Raw genomic sequence first — 21,152 nt, 5'->3', positions numbered from 1 at the left:
TGGAACACTCTCCCCCCCACACATCCGTACACTGGACTCTATTACAAACTGCGCTCAAATCTTTTTAAACTACCATACTCACTGGAATAATATACAACACCAATTCCCATTGTGACTGTTGATGTTTTAAATTTCATTTTCCTTTTATTTTTTATGCTATTTTTATGATATGTACATACTTTTGCTTCTTGTTGTAAGGTGACCTTGAGTGCCATGAAATTATTATTATAATATTTATATTGTTGTTGTTATTATTATTATTTAAAAAAAACTTCTCAAAGTTTTGTCACTAGCCCTGGGTGTGCAGTTGCCCACCTCTCTTATGCTTTCAAGAATGGGCGTCATCACACCCTGATTTACTAAAAGGAGAATCACCAAGCTGCTCTCAGTCATTGTTGGAGTCAGTCCCCACACTCTGTGCAACAGGTGATCTGAACGATCCTTTAAATCAACCCAGATGTCACTGATTCTACTGCTGGCCACCCTGGGGCTCCTTGTTCAGGCTGAGACTCTCTTTTGAAAACTTTGCTTCAGGATGCAACCAGGTTCACCACAATGATGTTCTGCTGTGATGGAGAAACACTGAAACAAGCAGCATTTACCTTCTTCCATCTGTTCTCCATCCTAAAGAAATGAGACTCTTCTGTTTGGAATGCTGATCATCTTTCTCCCAGCTGGATTTGTCTCAATAACCCTTCTCCTCTTTTTCATCTTTTCCAGGTTCATCAGGACAAATCATCCTGACTCAATCTCCTGGATCTCAGTCTGCTGTTCCAGGACAGGCTGTCTCTCTCAAATGTAAAACCAGTATTAGACCTAGCTACCTCAACTGGTACCTTCAGAAACCTGGAGAAGCTCCTAAACTCCTGATTTATGATGCCTCAACCCGTCAGTCTGGAGTTCCAGATCGTTTTAGTGGAAGTGGATCTGGGACTGACTTCACTCTGACCATCAGTGGAGTTCAGGCTGAAGATGCAGCAGTTTACTACTGTCAGAGTTATCATTATATCAACAGTCAGCATGTGTTCACACAGTGAAAAAGCGTCGTACAAAAACCTCCCTCAGTCAGACTGAACAGAAACTGAACTGACTTCTGCAGCTGGAATCTACTGCAGAGACTGATACAGTTCACTGAGGACATACACACACACACACCATTATGGCAGTATCTTCATGGGGGCCCGTCATTCACATAATGCATTCCCTAGCCCCTTTCCCTTAACCCTAACTATTACAACTAACCATCAAGTCCTAACCTCAAACAGCCCTTTAAATTTTGGAGTCTGGCACCACACGTGTGTGTGGGCTTGTTAAATTTATCCTCCAAGAGACAAAATAATTAATGTTGTTCAAGGTGAAGAAGAACTGTCAAAACATCAACACTGAAATAATATTTAATAATAAGAATATTACTCTTGAAAATCCTCTGGTACAAGTAAAAGTCCTGTTTTTAAATGTTCACTCCAGCATCATCAGCAAAATCTAGTTAATCCAAAAGAACTAATTTGGGCAGAATGGCTCCTTCCAGAGTGTTGAAATATTGTTACTGCAGCATTTTAGTGTCACAACTGGTGGAAGTGGAGCAAAGTTTAACAAGTTAATATGCTGTGTAAGGTATTTTAATTTGTGCAGTTAAACATACAAAATCTAATGAAAATGAACTGTGACTGTCAGATAAATCTAAAGTTAAAAGAACCATATTTGCCTCCCAAGATAAATCTGAGGGGGTCGTGAGATGATTAATGGAAGATGTGAGAAGAAGAATCAAAGTTGTGGTACACATAGCTTTGATTTTTCTGTTCTCCTCAGGGCTCAAACAGTTTTTGAAATCAAACCATGTGTGAAGTTATGAGGCAAAATGTCTTTTGCGGAACTGCTAACAACTCACAGACGTCTGAAACACGGGGCCCAACAACCAGGTCACAGACCACAAACAGGCCAAATCATTGTTTATTATGAGCTCATCATATGTTTTTATGTAAAATTTTAATCTGCAAAGTAACAATGAAGTATAAAACTATTTTTAAAAAAGCAGAATATTTCTCTCTGAGAGGGAAAGTACAAGTACTTCAAAACTGAACTTAGGTTAAAAAAAGTAAAGAAAACAATGTTTAAACTTAATTGAAAACAACAAGATAACCAAAATAATAAATATATGGCCAGATAAAATTGTTAAACATAGAAACGTTAGGTATACAGGGGGGCAATGCAGGCAGCGCTTCATATTCAGTAAGTTAAATTAAAAGGAGGTGGTCCAATAGAAAAAGGCAAATCAGAAACAATTTCAGGAATATTTTAAAGTTAGAGATTTTTATTAGCTCACAACTATAGTGCAAATTCTAGTATTACCAGAGCCGGCCCGTCCTAAATGCTCACTACGCACGTCACGTAGGGCCCCGCATATTAAGCAGGCCCGCCTTACTCTCGTGTCAAAGGTGAAAGCGAGTGTCAATGTGTTGATGGAAGGATGAAAAGGGAATCGATGTCCTTCTGGGCACAAGAAGAGGAAAACATCAAGGAGAGTGAATTGTGGGAACAGCAGTCCGGTAAACTGGTGTTCTCTCCTCTCAAAGTCTGATGTCAGCAGATCACAGTAAGTTAATGTGTTGGCTGCAGTGCATCTCTCTAGACCGTCTGTCTTGCTGACCCATCAGGGCAGCGCCCGGCAAATATTCATAACGTTTGATAAACGCCAACATGCAACTGCAGCTTCGAAAAGAAAACCGCGCCACGCGTGAACATGCGTTTATATGCACGTAACAAAACTTGCGCCTTCCCGCTGAGACCTCTATGAGGACATCTCCAAACAATACCTGGATGTGCTGGCACTCCTCAGAGGCGCACATCATTTTAAAACAAGACAATAATAAAGGAAATGTGGGGAGCCAGTTTGAATGGGCCTGATGTAGCTGATGACATTTATCGTTATCTATAATTTACAGGGTCGATGCTGAAGTTTGTCAGTAGAACAGATGCTGGATTGTCAGCCGGTACTAGCACAGACCCAGTCCAGATGTCTTTACACACAGACCCAGGTGAAATATACAGTCAGCCTCAGGCAGTACAAGCAGCCACAGATGTACAGCCATCCACCAAATGACCCAGCAGATTGGCCCCCGGTCTTGGGAGACTTTAAGAGGACTGAGTTTGTGCGCAGAGGTCCATTCAAACCAGCACTGGTTTCCATTCAGGCTTATTACAGAGACAGACTGTTTTAAAGGAGGGAGGGTTGTAGTGAGAGCACTGCAGTGTCATTAGTGACTGTGCAGCAATGGCAAACTGTTTACATTGCTCATGATTCAGGTAGAAGGGCCCCATGGCAGGATTTCGCATAGGGCCCAAGGGAGGTCAGGACCGGCTCTGAGTACTGCTGGTAATAACTGTTGTTAGGAAGTCTGGCTGAAGTCTCTAACTCAACCACTGAGGGGCAGTAAAGTAAAGTCAGTGTCAACAACCTGAAAGGTTCCCTCTGTTAGAACGCTGCCTCAGTTTTATCAGCTTTAAAAAGACAAATGTTTGTGCTTTTGGAGTTCACCTGTTGAAGAGCTTCAGAGTCTACAGGAAAAAATTCCACCTGACTGTCGTGGAAATTGCATCTTGCTGGTCAGGGATTAAGTAAATAATTGAGTAACAACCAACCGTTGTCTTTGAAGCATTTACAGTGGGGGAAAAAAGTATTTGACCCCTTGCTGATTTTGCAGGTTTGCCCACTTACAAAGAATGCAACGATCTACAATTTTAATCATATGTACATTCTAACAGTGAAAGACAGAATCCCAAAGAAACTTCCAGAAAATCACATCATATGAATTTATAAAAATTGATAACCATCTGATGAGGAAAAACAAGTATTTGACCCCCTGGACAAACAGCATGTTAATATTTTGTAGAAAAGCCATTATTGGCCAGCACAGATGTCAAACGGTTTTTATAGTTGGTGACAAGGTTTGTGCACATTTCGGCAGGGATGTTGGCCCACTCCTCCCTGCAGACAGCCTCCAAATCATTCAGGTTCCGAGGTTGTCGCCTGGCAACTCGAATTTTAAGCTCCCTCCAAAGATTTTCAATTGGATTCAGGTCTGGAGACTGGCTAGGCCACTCCAGAACCTTGATGTGCTTCTTCTTCAGCCACTCTTTTGTTGCTTTGGCGGTGTGCTTAGGGTCGTTGTCGTGCTGAAACACCCATCCTCGACCCATCTTCAGCTCTCTCACTGAGGGAAGGAGATGTTGGTCCAGAATTCCACGATACATGGCCCCGTCCATCCTCCCCTCAATACGATGGAGTTGTCCCGTCCCCTTGGCTGAAAAGCACCCCCAAAGCATGATGTTGCCACCACCATGCTTGACGGTGGGGATGGTGTTCTTTGGGTTGTACTCGGTGTTCTTTGCCCTCCAAACACGACGAGTTGAGTTGAGGCCAAAAAGTTCTATTTTGGTCTCATCTGACCACATCACCTTCTTCCAGGCCTCTTCTGAGTCGTCCAGGTGGTGAATGCCGAACTTCATGCGGGCCTGTACATGTTTCTTCTTGAGCAGGGGGACCTTGCGTGCGCTGCAGGATTTCAATCCATGACGGCGTAGTGTGTTACCAACCGTTTCTTTTGTAACTGTGGTCCCAGCTGCCTTCAGTTGATTCATCAGTTCCGCCCTTGTGGTTTTGGGATGATTCCTCACCGTTCGCATGATCAGGGACACCCCACGAGGCGAGATCTTGTGTGGAGGCCCAGACCGAGGGAGGTTGGCGGTGGTGTGGTGCGTCTTCCATTTCCTGATAACTGCACCGACAGTTGATCTTTTCTCTCCAAGTTGCTTTCCGATTCTCTTGTAGCCCATCCCAGCCTTGTGCAGATCAACAGTCTTGTCCCTGATGTCCGTAGAAAGCTCTTTGGTCTTGCCCATGGTGGTGATGTTGGATGCTGGTTGTTTGGGTGTTGACAGGTGTCTTTTATACAGGTAACGAGGTGAGGCAGGTGTATTTGATGTAGATAATTGGTTGGGATTGGGGCTGTGTCTTAAAGAAAGACTAACTGGCTTGTAGGAGCCAGAATACTTGCTGTTTGGTAGGGGGTCATATACTTGTTTTTCCTCATCAGATGGTTATCAATTTTTATAAATTCATATGATGTGATTTTCTGGAATTTTCTTTGGGATTCTGTCTTTCACTGTTAGAATGTACATATGATTAAAATTGTAGATTGTTGCATTCTTTGTAAGTGGGCAAACCTGCAAAATCAGCAAGGGGTCAAATACTTTTTTCCCCCACTGTATTAACCAAAGAGAATAAACAGAGACCTGCTGCCTCGGGCAGCTTCGGGCGTCTGGCCCCGAGGTATGCACGAGGCACAGCAGCATAACGTCACTTATTATTGGAATCTACCGACGCTCCGACAGGATCGGTCAAGATGAACAGACAACAGCCTCTCTGATCAGGAAAGTAATTCATTAAAGCACAAACACGTGGCCTATAGAAAATCTATTTAGCATGATCCATCAGGGGAGCTGCCGTCTTGTTAAGAGGAGCCGAGCTCCCCCGTAGTTTGCACCCGGCCTACAATCTCGACCATCGGATAGCTGCAACAGGAAATCATGTTTGGCTACTCTTTTACTCATGGATTTGTTTTTCTGGTGCTGAAATGTTTCACCTCTTAACTGAAGTTAAAGTGCACTGTAACGCGCCTTACTGAGATTGTAATGGGTATAATATTACCGTTTGTTTATGCGTTATATTACAGCGTTACAGCAAAAAGCAATGTATTACTGTAGCCTAATTGCGTTACTTTTGCAACGCGTTACTCCCAACACTGCACAGGATATAAGCAGCAGCGCCAGGCAGAAGTCCACAAAGCCTGCCTACACACAAGCTGAATGAATCTCAATCAGTATGTTTGCCTGCAGCATGGACATACACACAAGCATACATACAAGTAACAGGAGTTTATAGCCTGTCTAATACTGTAACAGCAGTGGGTTGGAATACTTAAAACAATCTTTCTTCAGATTGCTGGAATACAATAATGATGATCTCAGAGGGGATCTTTAGTCTGTCTGACATATGTTGAATGGATTTTTATTCATTAGCGTGATTGCAGTGACAGTTCAGTTCAAAAACACTAAAGAACGAGGAAGATGGAACCAGACGCGAGCTTTTATTTTGCAACGTAGAAGGTTGCGGATGGCACCAGAGGACAGGGCACGAGACAGGAGGCTCCAGGCTGCAGCCATACAGTCTTGGCACTATAGGCCCTACTGCTACGGGACACGCGGTTGGAGATTATCCACTGTGCATGCATTTCCATTGTCCACTTTTGCCCTTTACTTCGCCTTCTCCCCCTGTACTGTCCGTATCCTCGTACCAGAATGGATTTATACAGCACGTTTCAGACCACTGTAGTCCTAAGGTGATGGGCATGCAGACTAGAACTGGTCTTGCTGTTCAGCTACTGGCCGGCATCATGTGGGCAGAACTTAGTCCAGAGGTAATATGCATTGTCCATTGTTGTATCGAGCATACTTCAAACTGCTTTCCTTCTCATCTGGCTGGAGTGACGTATGATGCTAATAATAGTGATTAAGAAAGGAACATCTTATCTTAATACTGATCTCGTGGGAGTCCAGCTTGATCAGTCTTTGTGGGCCGTACTCTTGGACAACCTTATCCAAACTGCTCCAGCTGTGTCTGTGGCGCTGTCGAAGGTTTCAGTCAGGCTCATCACGTGAGCCGTGGCTTCAACAATGTCCTAAATGTCAATATTCCTTTTTTTCCTGTCATTTCTTTCTGTGGGCAACTGGAGGGAGAGCCAATGTGTCTTTATCTGACTTTTACTGGACCGGAAAACATTTTCTTCTTGCACCAGCAGTGGGTCGTTAAGTTTTGGTTTCTCATCAGTTTAATCAGATCCTTAATGAATCTATTCTAATTTTCAGTTCTGAGCTTTCCTTGGCCTCACTTCTTGTCTTCATATAGCCTACCCATCTGAATAGCAGTTTTTTACTCTTTTTTTTTTTTGCATTTCTGCTCTCCTTTCTCTCCAAACATATCTTTAGCTGCTTCAATAGTTTTAGACAAAAATACCAAATTGTTCCATTAATGTTTAGGCTAATATTTTCATCAACTTCAGAACTGGGGAAGGTAATCTTGGACTCAGTCCTCACTTTACTCTAACACTTGCCATAGTCTACTCTGCCTGGTCAGTCTCTACTCAGGTCCATAGCACTATTTGGGTCCACTGAGTTCGATTAAGTCTGAAAAATGTGTCAATGTGTCTCAAACCTATTGAGACACATTTTGGACAAACAGGGACTGAGTCTGATTAAAACAACGTGAAGATGGAAAACGTCCTGCTGGTTGCAGAAGAGGAGGCTGCTGGTTCTGTTGGTCTTCCTCTGATTGGATGAAACTGGACTTAAAACTGGTTTCACTTCCCTCCCTGAGCTAAGTTACCATGGCAACAGACAGGCATCACTGATGAACCATGGCAACAGGCAGGTTTCAGTACTAAAGATAAAAGTGTGACGTTTTACTGTAGTGTAAATTCTGATCACCAAAACCACCAGATGTTGGTGGTTAACTGTGAACAGGAGAACCAGTTAGAACAGGTCAGCTGATAGAAAAGTTAGTTAGTTATAACTTCTATTGTTAGTCTGTGTTAATCTGCATGAGGATGTTTTAAACAGGCGGCTGTCCCAGCAGTGAGGAGGAAACAGCATGATATGTTGAGGACAGCTACAGTTCACTGACTCTGTGCGTTTGCATATCTGTCCTGCCTCTCTGCTCCCAGCCGTTAAGAGGCCAGTGTTGATCAGTGGCTGTCCAGGCCTTTCAGAGCCACTGACACGCCGGCAGCACAATGATGATGTCACTGATTCTACTGCTGGCCACCCTGGGGCTCCTTGTTCAGGGTGAGACTCTCTTCTGAAAACTTTGCTTCAGGATGCAACCAGCTTCGCCACAATGATGTTCTGCTGTGATGGAGAAACACTGAAACAAGCAGCATTTACCTTCTTCCATCTGTTCTCCATCTTAAAGAAATGAGACTCTTCTGTTTGGATGCTGATCATCTTTCTCCAAGCTGGATTTGTCTCAATAACCCTTCTCCTCTTTTTCATCTTTTCCAGGTTCATCAGGACAAATCATGGTGACTCAGTCTCCTGGATCTCAGTCTGTTGTTCCAGGACAGGCTGTCTCTCTCAAATGTAAAGCCAATACAGGTGTTAATAGCGACCTCCAGTGGTACCTTCAGAAACCTGGAGAAGCTCCTAAACTCCTGATTTATGAAGCTACAGCCCGTCAGTCTGGAGTTCCAGATCGTTTTAGTGGAAGTGGATCTGGGACTGACTTCACTCTGACCATCAGTGGAGTTCAGGCTGAAGATTCAGGAGTTTACTACTGTCAGCAGGGTTACAGCTTCCCGTTCACACAGTGATACAATGTCGTACAAAAACCTCCCTCAGCTGGAGAGGAACTGATCTGACTCAACAGCTGCACTGAAACTAAAACAACAGAGGTTTATAAAAAAAGTTCAAATCAATTCATTTTGAACATTGTAACAAAATATTTAGTACTTAATCCAAACATATACTTTTAATATTCTTTTAAAACAGGGTTTCATTCATCAATGCAGTCATTTAAGTTACATCAATAACTTTGATAAGTTTAATCTATGATCTAAAATAAAAACTTTCTACATTTTTTCATACAAACTTGATCAAACACATTGCTGATATAAAATACATTTAATCTCAACATCTAAATTTATTCATGTTGTCAAATTAAAAACAATGTTTATGACATATTTCAGTTATTCTGTGTGTTTTGTTTTCCAAAACAAAAATGCATTTAATGATTGATATCTAAAAAGGGTTTATTGAGAAAGTAAATTAGTAACATTTGAATCCTTTCCTTTTCTCATCTTTTATTTGTCTTTTTGGTTCTTCAGCAGAATCAGTATGTAAATAGCTCCTGGTTAGAATAGCAGATTACACTAATGTTGTGCTTTATAGTTTATTTTTGTAAAATATTTTATTCATATAATAATGTTCTTGGATTCACCTACGCAATAAAAATATTAAAGTTATTAACCTTAAGTCAGATTTTCAAATGTACCTACCATGGGTTTGTTCCAAAAAGGTTTATTACTGCAGAGTAATCTGGAATGACGACAGTATTCATCAACGCATTCATAATGAATGAAAAATGATGGACTTCTTCTACCATCACTGTTTTGTAGTAACCAAAACATAATGAGGAGTTTTGTCTGAGTTTGTAACCTCTGAATATTCTGTAACTTTAGAAATATATTATGACGTTAAACTGTTGTTCTCTGGATGTAACACAGTCACTGACACCATCAAGAGAACATTTATTAAGACACTTTGATGATAATAAACATGAAAACAGCTGATTGGATGAAAAGGTCTTTATTATCTGGAAACACTGAAATAATATTGAAACAGTGCAACAAGCTAGTAAATCTTGCTGTTGAAAGATGTCAAATAAAAGAGAGAGACAGTTCCAGAGTGCAGAGTGAGAGCAGGAGCAGAGGAAAACCAGTAGCAGAGTCCCAGTGAGTCAGATCAGGACTGGGAACACTGGTCTCTCCTCAGTGTCTCTGAGAGCGGAGTCTGGGAGCCCTGGGTGGCCTCACAGGTCACAGAGCCCACCTTCCTCCACTGGTCTGCAGAGAGCCTCAGGGTGCTGCTCCAGCTGTAGTGGCCGTCCTTCTGCAGCACCCCGGGGCTCCTGCTCTCCTCCCAGCTGCTGCTGCTGCTGCTGCTGCTGCTGCTGCCGTCCACCTTCCAGGCCAGACTCCAGTCTGAGGGGAAGCCCTTGTTGGCCAGGCACATGAGCGTGGCCTTCCCCTGCTGCAGCTCCTCGCTGGAGGGGGGCAGCACCGTCAGGGTGGGACGGACATCACCCACTGGAGGAGGAGACAGAGAGACAACATGAAGAAAGTTCATGCACAGAGAAAATAAACTCCACCCTGTTGGTTGCAGCAGAGGAGGCTGCTGGTTCTGTTGGTCTTCCTCAGACTGGATGAAACTGGTCTTCAGGGTTTCACTTCCCTCTCTCAGCTCAGTAACCATGGCAACAGACAGGCATCACTGCTGAACCATGAAGATAAAGTTTCAGGCGGGAAACTCTTTCTTTAGCTGAATTAACAACAATTAAAGACTTTTATTTGTTCTCCAGATTTTTCAGCTCAAATCCAAACTCATCAGAGACGGTGTGTGTTTGCTCTCTTCATTTACGCAGACATCACTACTGAACCACGACAACAGACGGACTGAACTACTGAAAACAGTTTGAAGTGCTACAAATGCTTTTTCCAGATCAAACAAATATTCTACCAATACAGCAGGTGATTAAACTAACTGCAGTGATATTATGATATTCATTGGTTATAGTGAGGATGTGACATGTCGTTAAATTCATCAGTCTGGGAGGAAGACTGAGTAAAACACATTCAATGTTTCCAGATAAAACACTCACTAAATAAATGCTTGATAGATTTCTTCAGCTGAAAATTGAAGATTATTACATTTAAATCAATTCAGTATATTTTGTTTCAGTCAAAGTGTTTCAACATAATTTCTTTTCAGAGGACAAAATTAGGAATCAATATATTTTCTTTAATAACTAACTGTAGTTTTTAAGAACAGTAAAATTATAAGAATGTACAAACTGTGTAAATGAACATTTTAAGTGTAACTAAAGAGTTTCTTCATCAGACAGAATTTTATCTGTATCACAGTGAAGTAATGGTCACTGCAATAATATTAAATTTCAACCATCAACCAACATCTTTAACTAAAGCTTGTTTTTATTCAGTATAAAAAGAATATATATAAAATCTGAGTTCATGTAGAAGTCAAAAGTACTTACAGTTAACATCCAGTCTGGTTCCTCCACCAAAAGTCCACCACAGTGATACAAACTGATTGAGTCGTCGTACAAAAACCTCTCACTGTAGAGAGACACGGCTCTCTGACTTTGAACAAAACAAACTCAACAAAAACACTTCCTGTTTTTAAAAGAATGAACTATTTCATGTTATATTTATCAAACAGTGACACAGTTGTTCAGAATGAATCCCATTTTTACGTATATATTGTTCCATTGGTCTGAAAGTCAAATCGATCCCTCTAGAATGAAATGAAAGCAGACAGAAGATGTTGTAAAAGAAAATCTTTCTGCAGTCATCAAAGCAAATGTCCATAAAAATGATCACTGACACATTCCTAATCAATCCTCTGGTAAACGTATTGATCCATTGAGAAGCAGCATCATCAGAGTAATCCAAGTCCCTGTTGGAGTCAGTCAGAGCATTTCCATAGAGAGCCACTTTGCATCAGCAGCACCATGCTCCAGTGCTCTGGGAGACTTTATAGTCCTGAGAGTTGAACACTGGATGACTGACAGCTGTCCTTCATGACAACAGAAGCCACAGAAATCCTCCTCATCAAAAACATGACTTTGGTCTCCGTCCTCATCTGGACTCTCCTCTGCTGCTGCTTCACAGGTAAAGTCCAGAGAATCAAACTCCTCTCCTCTATGAACATCCGTCCCTCTGAAATGAAGCCCACAAAACCATGACGCTGCTTTATGTGTTTGTCTCTGTATCCTCAGAGTCCAGAGGCCAGATCACAGTGACTCAGCCTGGAGCAGTGAGCTCTGCTCTGGGAGCCTCCGTCTCCATCAGCTGTAGCGTCAGTCCTGCTGTATACTTTGATGGTTCTGATCACATATTAGCCTGGTACCAACAGAGAGAAGGAGAAACTCCTAAACTGCTCATTTACTGGGCAAATCGTCGACAATCAGGGATTCCAGATCGTTTTTCAGGCAGTGGATCAGAGACTGACTTCACTCTGACCATCAGTGGAGTTCAGGCTGAAGATGCAGCAGTTTACTACTGTCAGAGTGTTCATGTTATCAACAGTCAAGCTGTGTTCACACAGTGAAAAAGCGTCGTACAAAAACCTCCCTCAGTCAGACTGAACAGAAACTGAACTGACTGCTGCAGCTGGAAGCTACTGCAGAGACTGATACAGTTCACTGAGGACACACACACACACACACACACACACACACACACACACACACACACACACACACACACACACACGACTTGTGGACCCACAAACCACAGCTGACTGAAAACAGCAAGCAGAGGATCAAACTAGTCTGATGGCTCTAAAATTTCCTTCAGTATATTAATTAACTTCATTTTAAATTCACTTGTATCAAACACTGTCCACTCACCAAATATTCATTTCCAAACACATGCTTAGCCTGGTTCCCCTGTTCTCCTGCAAACATCCCTCTGACCTCCATCTGACACAGTTGACACAACATGAAGGTAGAAGTACATTAAAAATTCACAGAATTGAAAACATAAACTATATGAACATATACTGATTAATGTGGCCGACCATAAGTCCAAAAAACAGATCCCTTTACTATCTTCTACCCCTACACTTTATACAGACAGACGCTTCAGACACTGATCCACAAACCTCTGACAGTTTGTCTAATATTATAAAACTAAAGGAAAATAACAACTCGTCTTATAGCGTTAAAGCTTTTTGAAGCACGATTTGAGCGATCAATTCTACAATGTTTTACTGCTGGAATGAACCAAATGGGACACATTTTGCTGCCTCTCCCACTGCTGGCTGTTTCATTTGTCTTAGCTAGTAGGACATCATCTGTGAGCGCTGGATCATCCAGATCATTCTTAAGCTGGTATTTCACATTATCACACATCAGTCCTGTCCCCACAGCTCTTAGACATTTCCGCTGGATCAGTTCAGGGCCGTATTGGTCATCTGTACCAGGCTCCCTGGATGAAGCTAAGAGTCTCTGTTTCAGTTCTATTGCCCTAAATAGGACATTTTGTGGAGACTATTTATTGTCTTGTGTAATACACGCCTTTATATCATCACGCCTGGATTACTGCAACAGCCTTTGTACTTGCTTCATTAAAAAAAAAAAAATCAATTGATCAACTCCAGATTGTCCAGAACTCAGCTGCCAGGCTTTTAACCAGAACCAAGAAATATGAGCACATCACCCCTGTTTTAGCTTCATTACACTGGCTCCCAGAATATTTTAGAATAGACTTTAAAGTTTTATTGATTACCTTTAAAGCTCTTCGTGGCCTCTCTCACTGTTATGTCCCTGACCTTTTAGTCCCATACCCACCTGCACATATCTTGAGATCCTCGGGCAGAGGTCTTTTGTCCGTTCCAGAGTCTCGACTGAAAACTAAAGGGGACAGTTTGCAGTCAGGGCCCCGAGGCTCTGGGACAGCCTGCCTGAGGAAATCAGGGCGGCTGAGTCAGAGAACTCTTCTTCTTCTTTGTTACGTTTTATGGCGAGTGGCCCCAGCGTTAAGGTGCATTACTGCCACCTACTATGTATGAGTGTGGACCAGACTTTCTATCCCTTGATAAAAAAATAAAATAAATAAACAAAACAAAGCAAAACAAAAACGTAAAATAAATAAAGTTATTTCACAGTTCACTAAACTCTATTGATCAATCCAGTTTCTTTCAAATAATGAAATAGTTTCCCTACCTCAATGGCAAATACATTTTTTAGACTCAATTCTTCCTGTCCAAGCTGTCTGATTTCCCTCCTTAATGTTTCTCGTTCCCAAGAGAATTTTTGACAGTGAAGAATTACATGTTCTACTGATTCCTCCATTTGACAGTGTTCGCATAATCCTGAAGGGTTCTTGTTTCTTAAGTGCAGTGTTTTATTAAGTCGAACGCCCTACCCTCAGCCTTGTCAAGATGTTCTCCTCTTTATTGATTCTTCTAGCGGTCCTTCTTGTGCCCACATCCTGCTGTAGTGTATAGAGATGTCGCCCTGTATTTCCTGTATCACTCCTTAATGATGTTTCTTTTGATTATTCCTTTGGCTTCAGATTTACTGAGTGCTACGCACAAGATCTCCTCGTGTTTCAGAGCCTGTTTTGCTAATGCATCCACACCTTCATTTCCCTTAATCCCTCTGTGAGCTGGGGTCCACATAAATGTTATCAGCGTGTTCATATTTTTAATTCTGTACAACGTCTCGTAAATCTCATTAACCATATCTTGCCTGCTGTCAGATGTAAATGACTGCAGTGACATTAATGCAGAGCAGGAGTCCGTACAAAGAATAACTTTTTTAATTTGTAATTCTTCTATCCGCTGTAATGCTGTTACAATTGCCAACATCTCGACTGTATATACGGATAAATGATCTGATGTTCTTCTTTTAACAGAACATGTAAGGCAGGAATACTGAAAGCAAAACCGGTTCTGCCTGTATCAGGATCCTTGGATCCATCTGTATATACCTGGACAAATGTTTGATATAGTGTCTGTAACCTATCTTCAACCAATACTGTAATATTCCCACAACCCTTTTCAACCTGCATTATCCCCAGAAAATATAAGTCAGCTGACACTGAAGGAAACATCCAGGGTGGTGTTACGGATAATGGCACTGTAGGGATATATCTTCCTTGACTTAATGTCATGTCTCCAACTATTTCCTCACATTTCCATGCAAAACACGCTTGCTTGGCCCTTTCTCTCTCCCAACATGGGAGAAGTATCTTTGTTGTAGGATGTCGGTCCTCAGACTGCCCTTGCAGATTTACCCAGTAGTGCATCATTAACTGTTTATATCTAATATTCAGCGGCATTTCCCCACCTCAACCTGAAGAGCAGACACAGGAGTTGTTTTTACAGCCCCGCAACAGAGTCTCAAGGCTTGAGCTTGCACCACCTCCAACTTCTTTAATGAAGTTTTTGCTGCCGATCCATAAGCGATACACCCATAGTCTAATACTGATCTAATCAGCGCTATATAAACATTTTTGATAGCAGCCCTACTTGCTCCCCACTCTGACCCTGTTAAGCATCTCATCACATTCAGTATCTTTTTACACTTGGTGTTTATCTTACTGATATGTTCATTCCATGTTAACTTATCATCAAACCACATACCCAAAAATCTAAAGACTTTTACTTGCTCTATCTTTTGCCCATACATCTTTAACTGAACATCGACCCCTCTCTTTTTAGTGAAGACTACGGTCTTAGTTTTCCCAATTGCAAACTTGAATCCCCATGCAAATGACCATCTTTCCACCACATTAACTGCCTCTTTTATTTTACCCTTAATATGGTTAATGTTCTTTCCCCTTTTCCACAAGGCTCCGTCGTCAGCAAACAGCGACTGTCCAATGTCACCCTGAACTTGAGAAAAAACATTAATCATAAAGGAAAAGAGTACAGGGCCAATGACACTGCCCTGAGGAGTACCGTTCTCTACCATATACCTTCCTGATACAGCTGTTCCGATTCTGACTTGTATACTTCTCTGAAATAAGAATTCTTTAATCCAGTTATATGTCCTACCTGTTATTCCGATCATTTTTAATTTTATCATTAATCCCTCCTTCCAAAGCATATCATATGCCTTCTCTGCATCAAAGAACACTGCCATTACAGATTCTTTATTAACTTTCCTTATCTCTGTTTCTACATAACAGGATCCATAGTTCCTCTACTCCTCCTAAATCCACTCTGATGAGGTGATAAAATTCCTCTGCTTTCCATGTAAAATGATACTCTTTCTGTAATGATTCTTTCCATTATCTTTCCTATATGTGACGTAAGTGCTATTGGCCTGTAGTTCACTGAAACTTGATGAATCCTTCCCTGGTTTCCTGATAGGAATAATTATTGATTCTTTCCACCCAGCTGGCAATTTCCCCATTTCCCATACTTTATTATAAAAACCTAGCAATTTAGTAGATGCTAAAACACCTAAATGTTCTAACATTACACAGCAGATATCATCCTTCCCCGGAAAATGTTAGTCCAGATCTTGCTATTGCCCTCCTCATTTCCTCCATAGTAATTGGAGCATCCATTGTACTGTTAGTATCAAACCTATTTTCAAGTAAGTCACCATGCGCTGATCTTGTCATTGCCCTTGCTCTTTTACCTTCCTCCGTCAAGATATCGGAACTATGGATAAGAGTAAGTGCCTTCGCTATCATCTCTGCCTTCTCTTCAGACACTGCTGCTTCCTCCCCCATCTTCAGTACTGGATACCGCCATTCCCTTCTGATTCCTCGCATGTTCTTAATCATGTTCCACACATCTCCGACAGGTGTTGCTCTACCAATTTTAGCACAAAAGGCCTGCCAGCTTTGTTTCTTTATATTTAATTAAATTGTGAAAATTATGGGTTCTTCTTAATAACCTGAGGGCTTTATTCCTTTCTTTCACTACTTTCCCGCACTCATCTGTCCACCAGGGAACTGCCTTTCTCTTCATTTTCCATTTACTTTTAGAAATTGATTCTTTGGCAGCTTGTAGTATTACTTTTTTAAGCTTTTTATCAATCTCCTCTATTTCCTCATTTAGGTCAATTTTATCCATTTCTATCTCACATATATATTTAAACCTTTCCCATTCTGCACTGCTAAATACCCACTTCCCCACTAATTCCCCTTGCTTCTTATTTTTTTGTAATAAAACACTACACCATACTGGAAAATGATCACTACCTACTGATGTTTCTTCTGATCGATCCCACTCACACATTCCCGCTAAATTCCTAGAAACTAAAGTTAAATCTAATACCGACGTGTTCCCTGTGTGCACATCTACTCTAGTCCCTCTCCCATCATTTAAGCAAACCATGTTCCTCTCTTCTAGCAGTTCTTCTATTACCTCACCATTTGCATCTGTTACTCCTCCCCATAACGTGCCATGTGCATTAAAGTCCCCACATACGACCATCCAGCCCCACCATTTGTGTCAGCCGCCCCAACTCTAATTTCCTACAAGGATTATAATAGTTTATAATTACAAGCTCTCCCTCACTTGTCCATATCTCTACAGTAACATATTCTTGCTCTTTCCCCCCTACACTCATTTCTCTAAATGAAATATCATTCCCAATAAATGTTGCACATCCTCCCCCTTCTCTATCCCCCCTATCACACCTAACAGAGGCATATCCTACTATACTAAAATCTAAATTTGGTCTCAACCATGTTTCCTGTACACAAATGACATCTGGTTTATTGGGGAGATTATCAATGTACTTTTTAAATTCCTGTCCATTGGCCAACAAACTTCTAGTATTCCATTGTAGCAAGAGGACCATTATTAATATTATCCAACCCATGCTTGCTCCTGGCTTGCTTGACTGCTAAGCTCATTCCTCACCTCCTCCCATGTTAACCCGCTGATATTTAGGTGATGAGCTGCTGCCTTTACGATTATCTGTATTCTCTGTTTTAGACTTAACCTCTGCTATGAAAGAGACTAGCTTCTTTAAATCCACCATTAATATTCCCTCCTTTGCCTGATCTGGTTCTGTAATGGGTTGTCTTTCATCTCTGTTTCTTTCCTCACTCCCCCTACTCTTACTGACCATCTTCACTGCCTCTGCATATGTGACCTTATTCTGAATTTCCCTTTTCATCACCTCACATCCCCCATAAGCCACACTATGATTTCCCCCACAGTTACAACATTTTGGTTGCTCATGATTACAGTGACCATACTCATGATCTTCTCCACATCTAGGACACCTTCTTTTGCCTTTACATGCATTTGCTGTATGTCCAAACCTTTGACAGTTGTAACACCTCATTGGTTTCGGTAAATACTCTCTTACGCTAGAACTCAAAAAACCTAGTGTTACATTCTTTGGGAGCATTTCTTCCTCAAACTCCAGTACCACATGCTCACTGTCCTTCCTCACTCCCTCCCGAGTTACCTGCAACCTTTTAGACTTCCTCCTTTTAGATTTGATTTGATTTCCTCCATTGTAACTCCGACTGGCACCCCCCAAATCACTCCTTTACTCCACTTACTTCCTCTTTCAATTTGGCTTGTACTTATTACTTTGAATCTCCCAATTTCTTTAATCCTTCCAGCCCGCTCTCTCTGTTCTTTGTTTTTACAACCGATCATTAAATTGCCATCTCTCAACACCTTGGCTACTACAATGTCCCCGACCTGGTTTCTCAAGACAGTTGTCAATTTCACCGGACCCATTGACGAAATTCCCCCTCCTCTCACCAAATCTCAGTATGATTTTAAACTCCAGCCCTTCTTGACCTTTTTGCTTTAATCCTTTCTTGTACTCTTCATTACTCCTGATCCTCTTTGTACTGGTCCCAGCAAAAGTATTTTCTCTTTTGTCCCTCATTTTCCCACCATCTTGACTTATCTCCATGCTTCCGTCACTATCGGCTATGTCAGAATCTCCCCACGCTGGCCCATTCTCAACATAGTTGTGCCTACCCGCTGTTTTCTTCAGCTTCTCCATTCTTTTTAGTTCTCCTCTTTTTTTCCGACCTCCAGCTGCCAACCGATCCTTTTTTCCCAGGATCATCTGTCGGATTTTGTTTAAATGTTTTAACCATTCGTCGCCTCCCCGCTGTTTAGCAGCAACCAACAGTTTTCCTTCTAATGACATCAAATGTATGGGTACACAGTGATAACTGTCCAGCGTCAGAGAACTCTTTTTTTTAAAACATACTTTTATAGAAGACCATATTCCTGATACAGACAAGCACATCTAATGAGGCAAAATGTGACATTAGTGAGGCCGTCCATACAGAAGCTAATTAGCCTACTTTGAACGTCAACAGTTAGTTAAATACCCCATTAATCCATATTTTTCATTGGTATCAAAGTGATAAGAAAAGGACATTTACCTGTCCTCTCTGCTGCATGTCTGTAAGTGATCATTATTGATTGTATAGTGTAAATAGTGTGTTGATAGTTCTATAATACTGTTTCTGTTCGTTTATAATCCTTTGTGCTGCTGTGTCAACTGAAATTTATTTAATAATGTTACATCTTATGTTATGTCTTGTACTGTGCCTAGCAGAAGTCACTAGGCTTTATACTAAAATCATTTGCATCTTTTACGTGCATTGATTATAATTAACCTGTGTTATGCCAGTTTAAAATGCACTCTCCTTGTCAAGGGAGGAGTTGTGAACAGCTGTGGGATCAGCAGGTAAGATTGTTCAGGCAACTGTTCAGAGCTACTTGTGCAAATGTATAACTCGTGAAAGACTCATGAACCGTAAGTCATGGATAAACTTCTGGGTCGTGATGCTGTCTGAGGGACGACACTGACTGACTGAACGTGCACACTCTGAGTTAATGTGCTTGACACCACTGGTCATCAAGCACGAATTGTAGCTTAGACTGCCTTCATACAGTTTGCTGTCACGGCAGATATTTATGATTAAGGAAACTTTTTTAAACATAATTTATACATAGTGGCAGGTAGCAACATGTAGGCTTCAGTTCTTGCAGCACTTCACTAGCCCTGGGTGTGCAGTTGTCAGTTGTACTGCCCTGCCAGGAAGCTTTTTCATCTTCACTTTGATCTATAAATGACTGAACTGTCCCTGTGTGCCCTGACTGTCTAAGTCTGAATCCTCCTCCCTCTGCTGAATGAATTCAACCCAAAGACAGTTTGAGGTCAATTTAAAACCTTCAGAAGTTTGATTTGAAAAATTTCTAATTTGGTTCTTTCATGTCACAAATATAGCCTGTTTGTGAGGCAGCTGTCCCAACAGTGAGGAGGAAACAGCATGATATGTTGAGGACAGCTACAGTTCACTGACTCTGTGTGTTTGCATATCTGTCCTGCCTCTCTGCTCCCAGCCGTTAAGAGGCCAGTGTTGATCAGTGGCTGTCCAGGCCTTTCAGAGCCACTGACACGCCGGCAGCACAATGATGATGTCACTGATTCTACTGCTGGCCACCCTGGGGCTCCTTGTTCAGGGTGAGACTCTCTTCTGAAAACTTTGCTTCAGGATGCAACCAGCTTCACCACAATGATGTTCTGCTGTGATGGAGAAACACTGAAACAAGCAGCATTTACCTTCTTCCATCTGTTCTCCATCTTAAAGAAATGAGACTCTTCTGTTTGGATGCTGATCATCTTTCTCCAAGCTGGATTTGTCTCAATAACCCTTCTCCTCTTTTTCATCTTTTCCAGGTTCATCAGGAGAAAACGTCCTGACTGAGTCTCCTGGATCTCAGTCTGTTGTTCCAGGACAGGCTGTCTCTCTCAAATGTAAAGCCACTAGTAGTACTGGCTACCTGCATTGGTACCTTCAGAAACCTGGAGAAGCTCCTAAACTCCTGATTTATAAAATTACAACCCGTCAGTCTGGAGTTCCAGATCGTTTTAGTGGAAGTGGATCTGGGACTGACTTCACTCTGACCATCAGTGGAGTTCAGACTGAAGATTCAGGAGTTTACTACTGTCAGCAGAGTGGCAGCTTCAACGTCGTACAAAAACCTCCCTCAGGTGGAGAGGAACTGATCTGACTCAACAGCTGCACTGAAACTAAACATTTGAAACTTCTTCATGAGACATGATCACACTTCTACAGTTTACTTAAACTCCAATTTAAAGCAAAGTTTCAATCAGGAAAAAAATGGTTTTATAAGGACATGACACAAAAACACTAAATCTTTTATTCTGGAGAAAATGTTTCATCTTTGACTGATTTGTTAAAGCTACCTGTTTTTTCAATCTCACTGAGAATACTGCATTAGTCAAGAAGAAATCAACAATTCTAAAGCAGAAACTTGAAACTGAAGGATACATAGTTGGAAACATACTGAGTCTTTGAACACATTCAAGAAATACCTAAAAATCTGCATGTAAAACACTTTGAAGTACTCTTTAACCCAAAACATTTGACATTATTGATGAAGCTAAGAAATACAATATCCACTTTATTAGGTACACCTGTATTACAAATCATTAGAAACAAAAATAATGTAAAACAGCACCTTGACCAGTAATAAACAAATGACTGAATTTACACATTTCTGACAAGGTCAACAAAAGTTGAACATTATGAGCTTCGCAAAGATCGATGTTACAGGAGATGTAAATTCCCCACAGCTTCCTCCTCCACAAACTCAAATCAGAACCGGAGAGCAACATGGCCACGTTATCAGAAGTAATGCATCAGAGTTTTAGTGAGAATCTCAAACGACTGACACAACTGGTGTATTTTATGGTTGAAACCAAAAATGATTTATGGAGTGTAATTCAGTAACACTTTGATTCTTTCCCCTTTTCATTA

At 41.4% G+C, this 21,152-nt stretch overlaps 4 gene segments (V, D, J or C); 3 read left to right on the top strand and 1 right to left on the bottom strand.

Annotated features, from left to right (window-relative positions):
• The first annotated feature begins 7,846 nt into the window (after positions 1-7,846).
• LOC119907575 lies at positions 7,847-9,401 on the top strand. The segment is given in 2 exon segments: positions 7,847-7,899; positions 8,116-9,401. Coding segments are annotated over 2 exon segments (360 nt in total).
• On the bottom strand, positions 9,402-10,910 carry LOC119907583 (the record flags this gene model as incomplete). The annotated part of the segment is given in 2 exon segments: positions 9,402-9,917; positions 10,883-10,910. Coding segments are annotated over 2 exon segments (372 nt in total), but the record flags the coding sequence as incomplete, so codon positions are not given.
• Positions 10,911-11,462: 552 nt separating this feature from the next.
• On the top strand, positions 11,463-11,966 carry LOC119907550. The segment is given in 2 exon segments: positions 11,463-11,519; positions 11,627-11,966. Coding segments are annotated over 2 exon segments (384 nt in total).
• A 4,065-nt stretch (positions 11,967-16,031) lies between these two features.
• On the top strand, positions 16,032-20,382 carry LOC119907701. The segment is given in 2 exon segments: positions 16,032-16,041; positions 20,048-20,382. Coding segments are annotated over 2 exon segments (345 nt in total).
• Positions 20,383-21,152: the final 770 nt, after the last annotated feature.

The sequence above is a fragment of the Micropterus salmoides genome, unplaced genomic scaffold (assembly GCF_014851395.1).
Source record: "Micropterus salmoides isolate LMB-PRFRI ecotype aquatic unplaced genomic scaffold, ASM1485139v1 Ms_hic_scaffold_17, whole genome shotgun sequence".
Classification (NCBI taxonomy): domain Eukaryota; kingdom Metazoa; phylum Chordata; class Actinopteri; order Centrarchiformes; family Centrarchidae; genus Micropterus; species Micropterus salmoides.
This window is presented reverse-complemented; position numbering and strand designations above follow the sequence as displayed.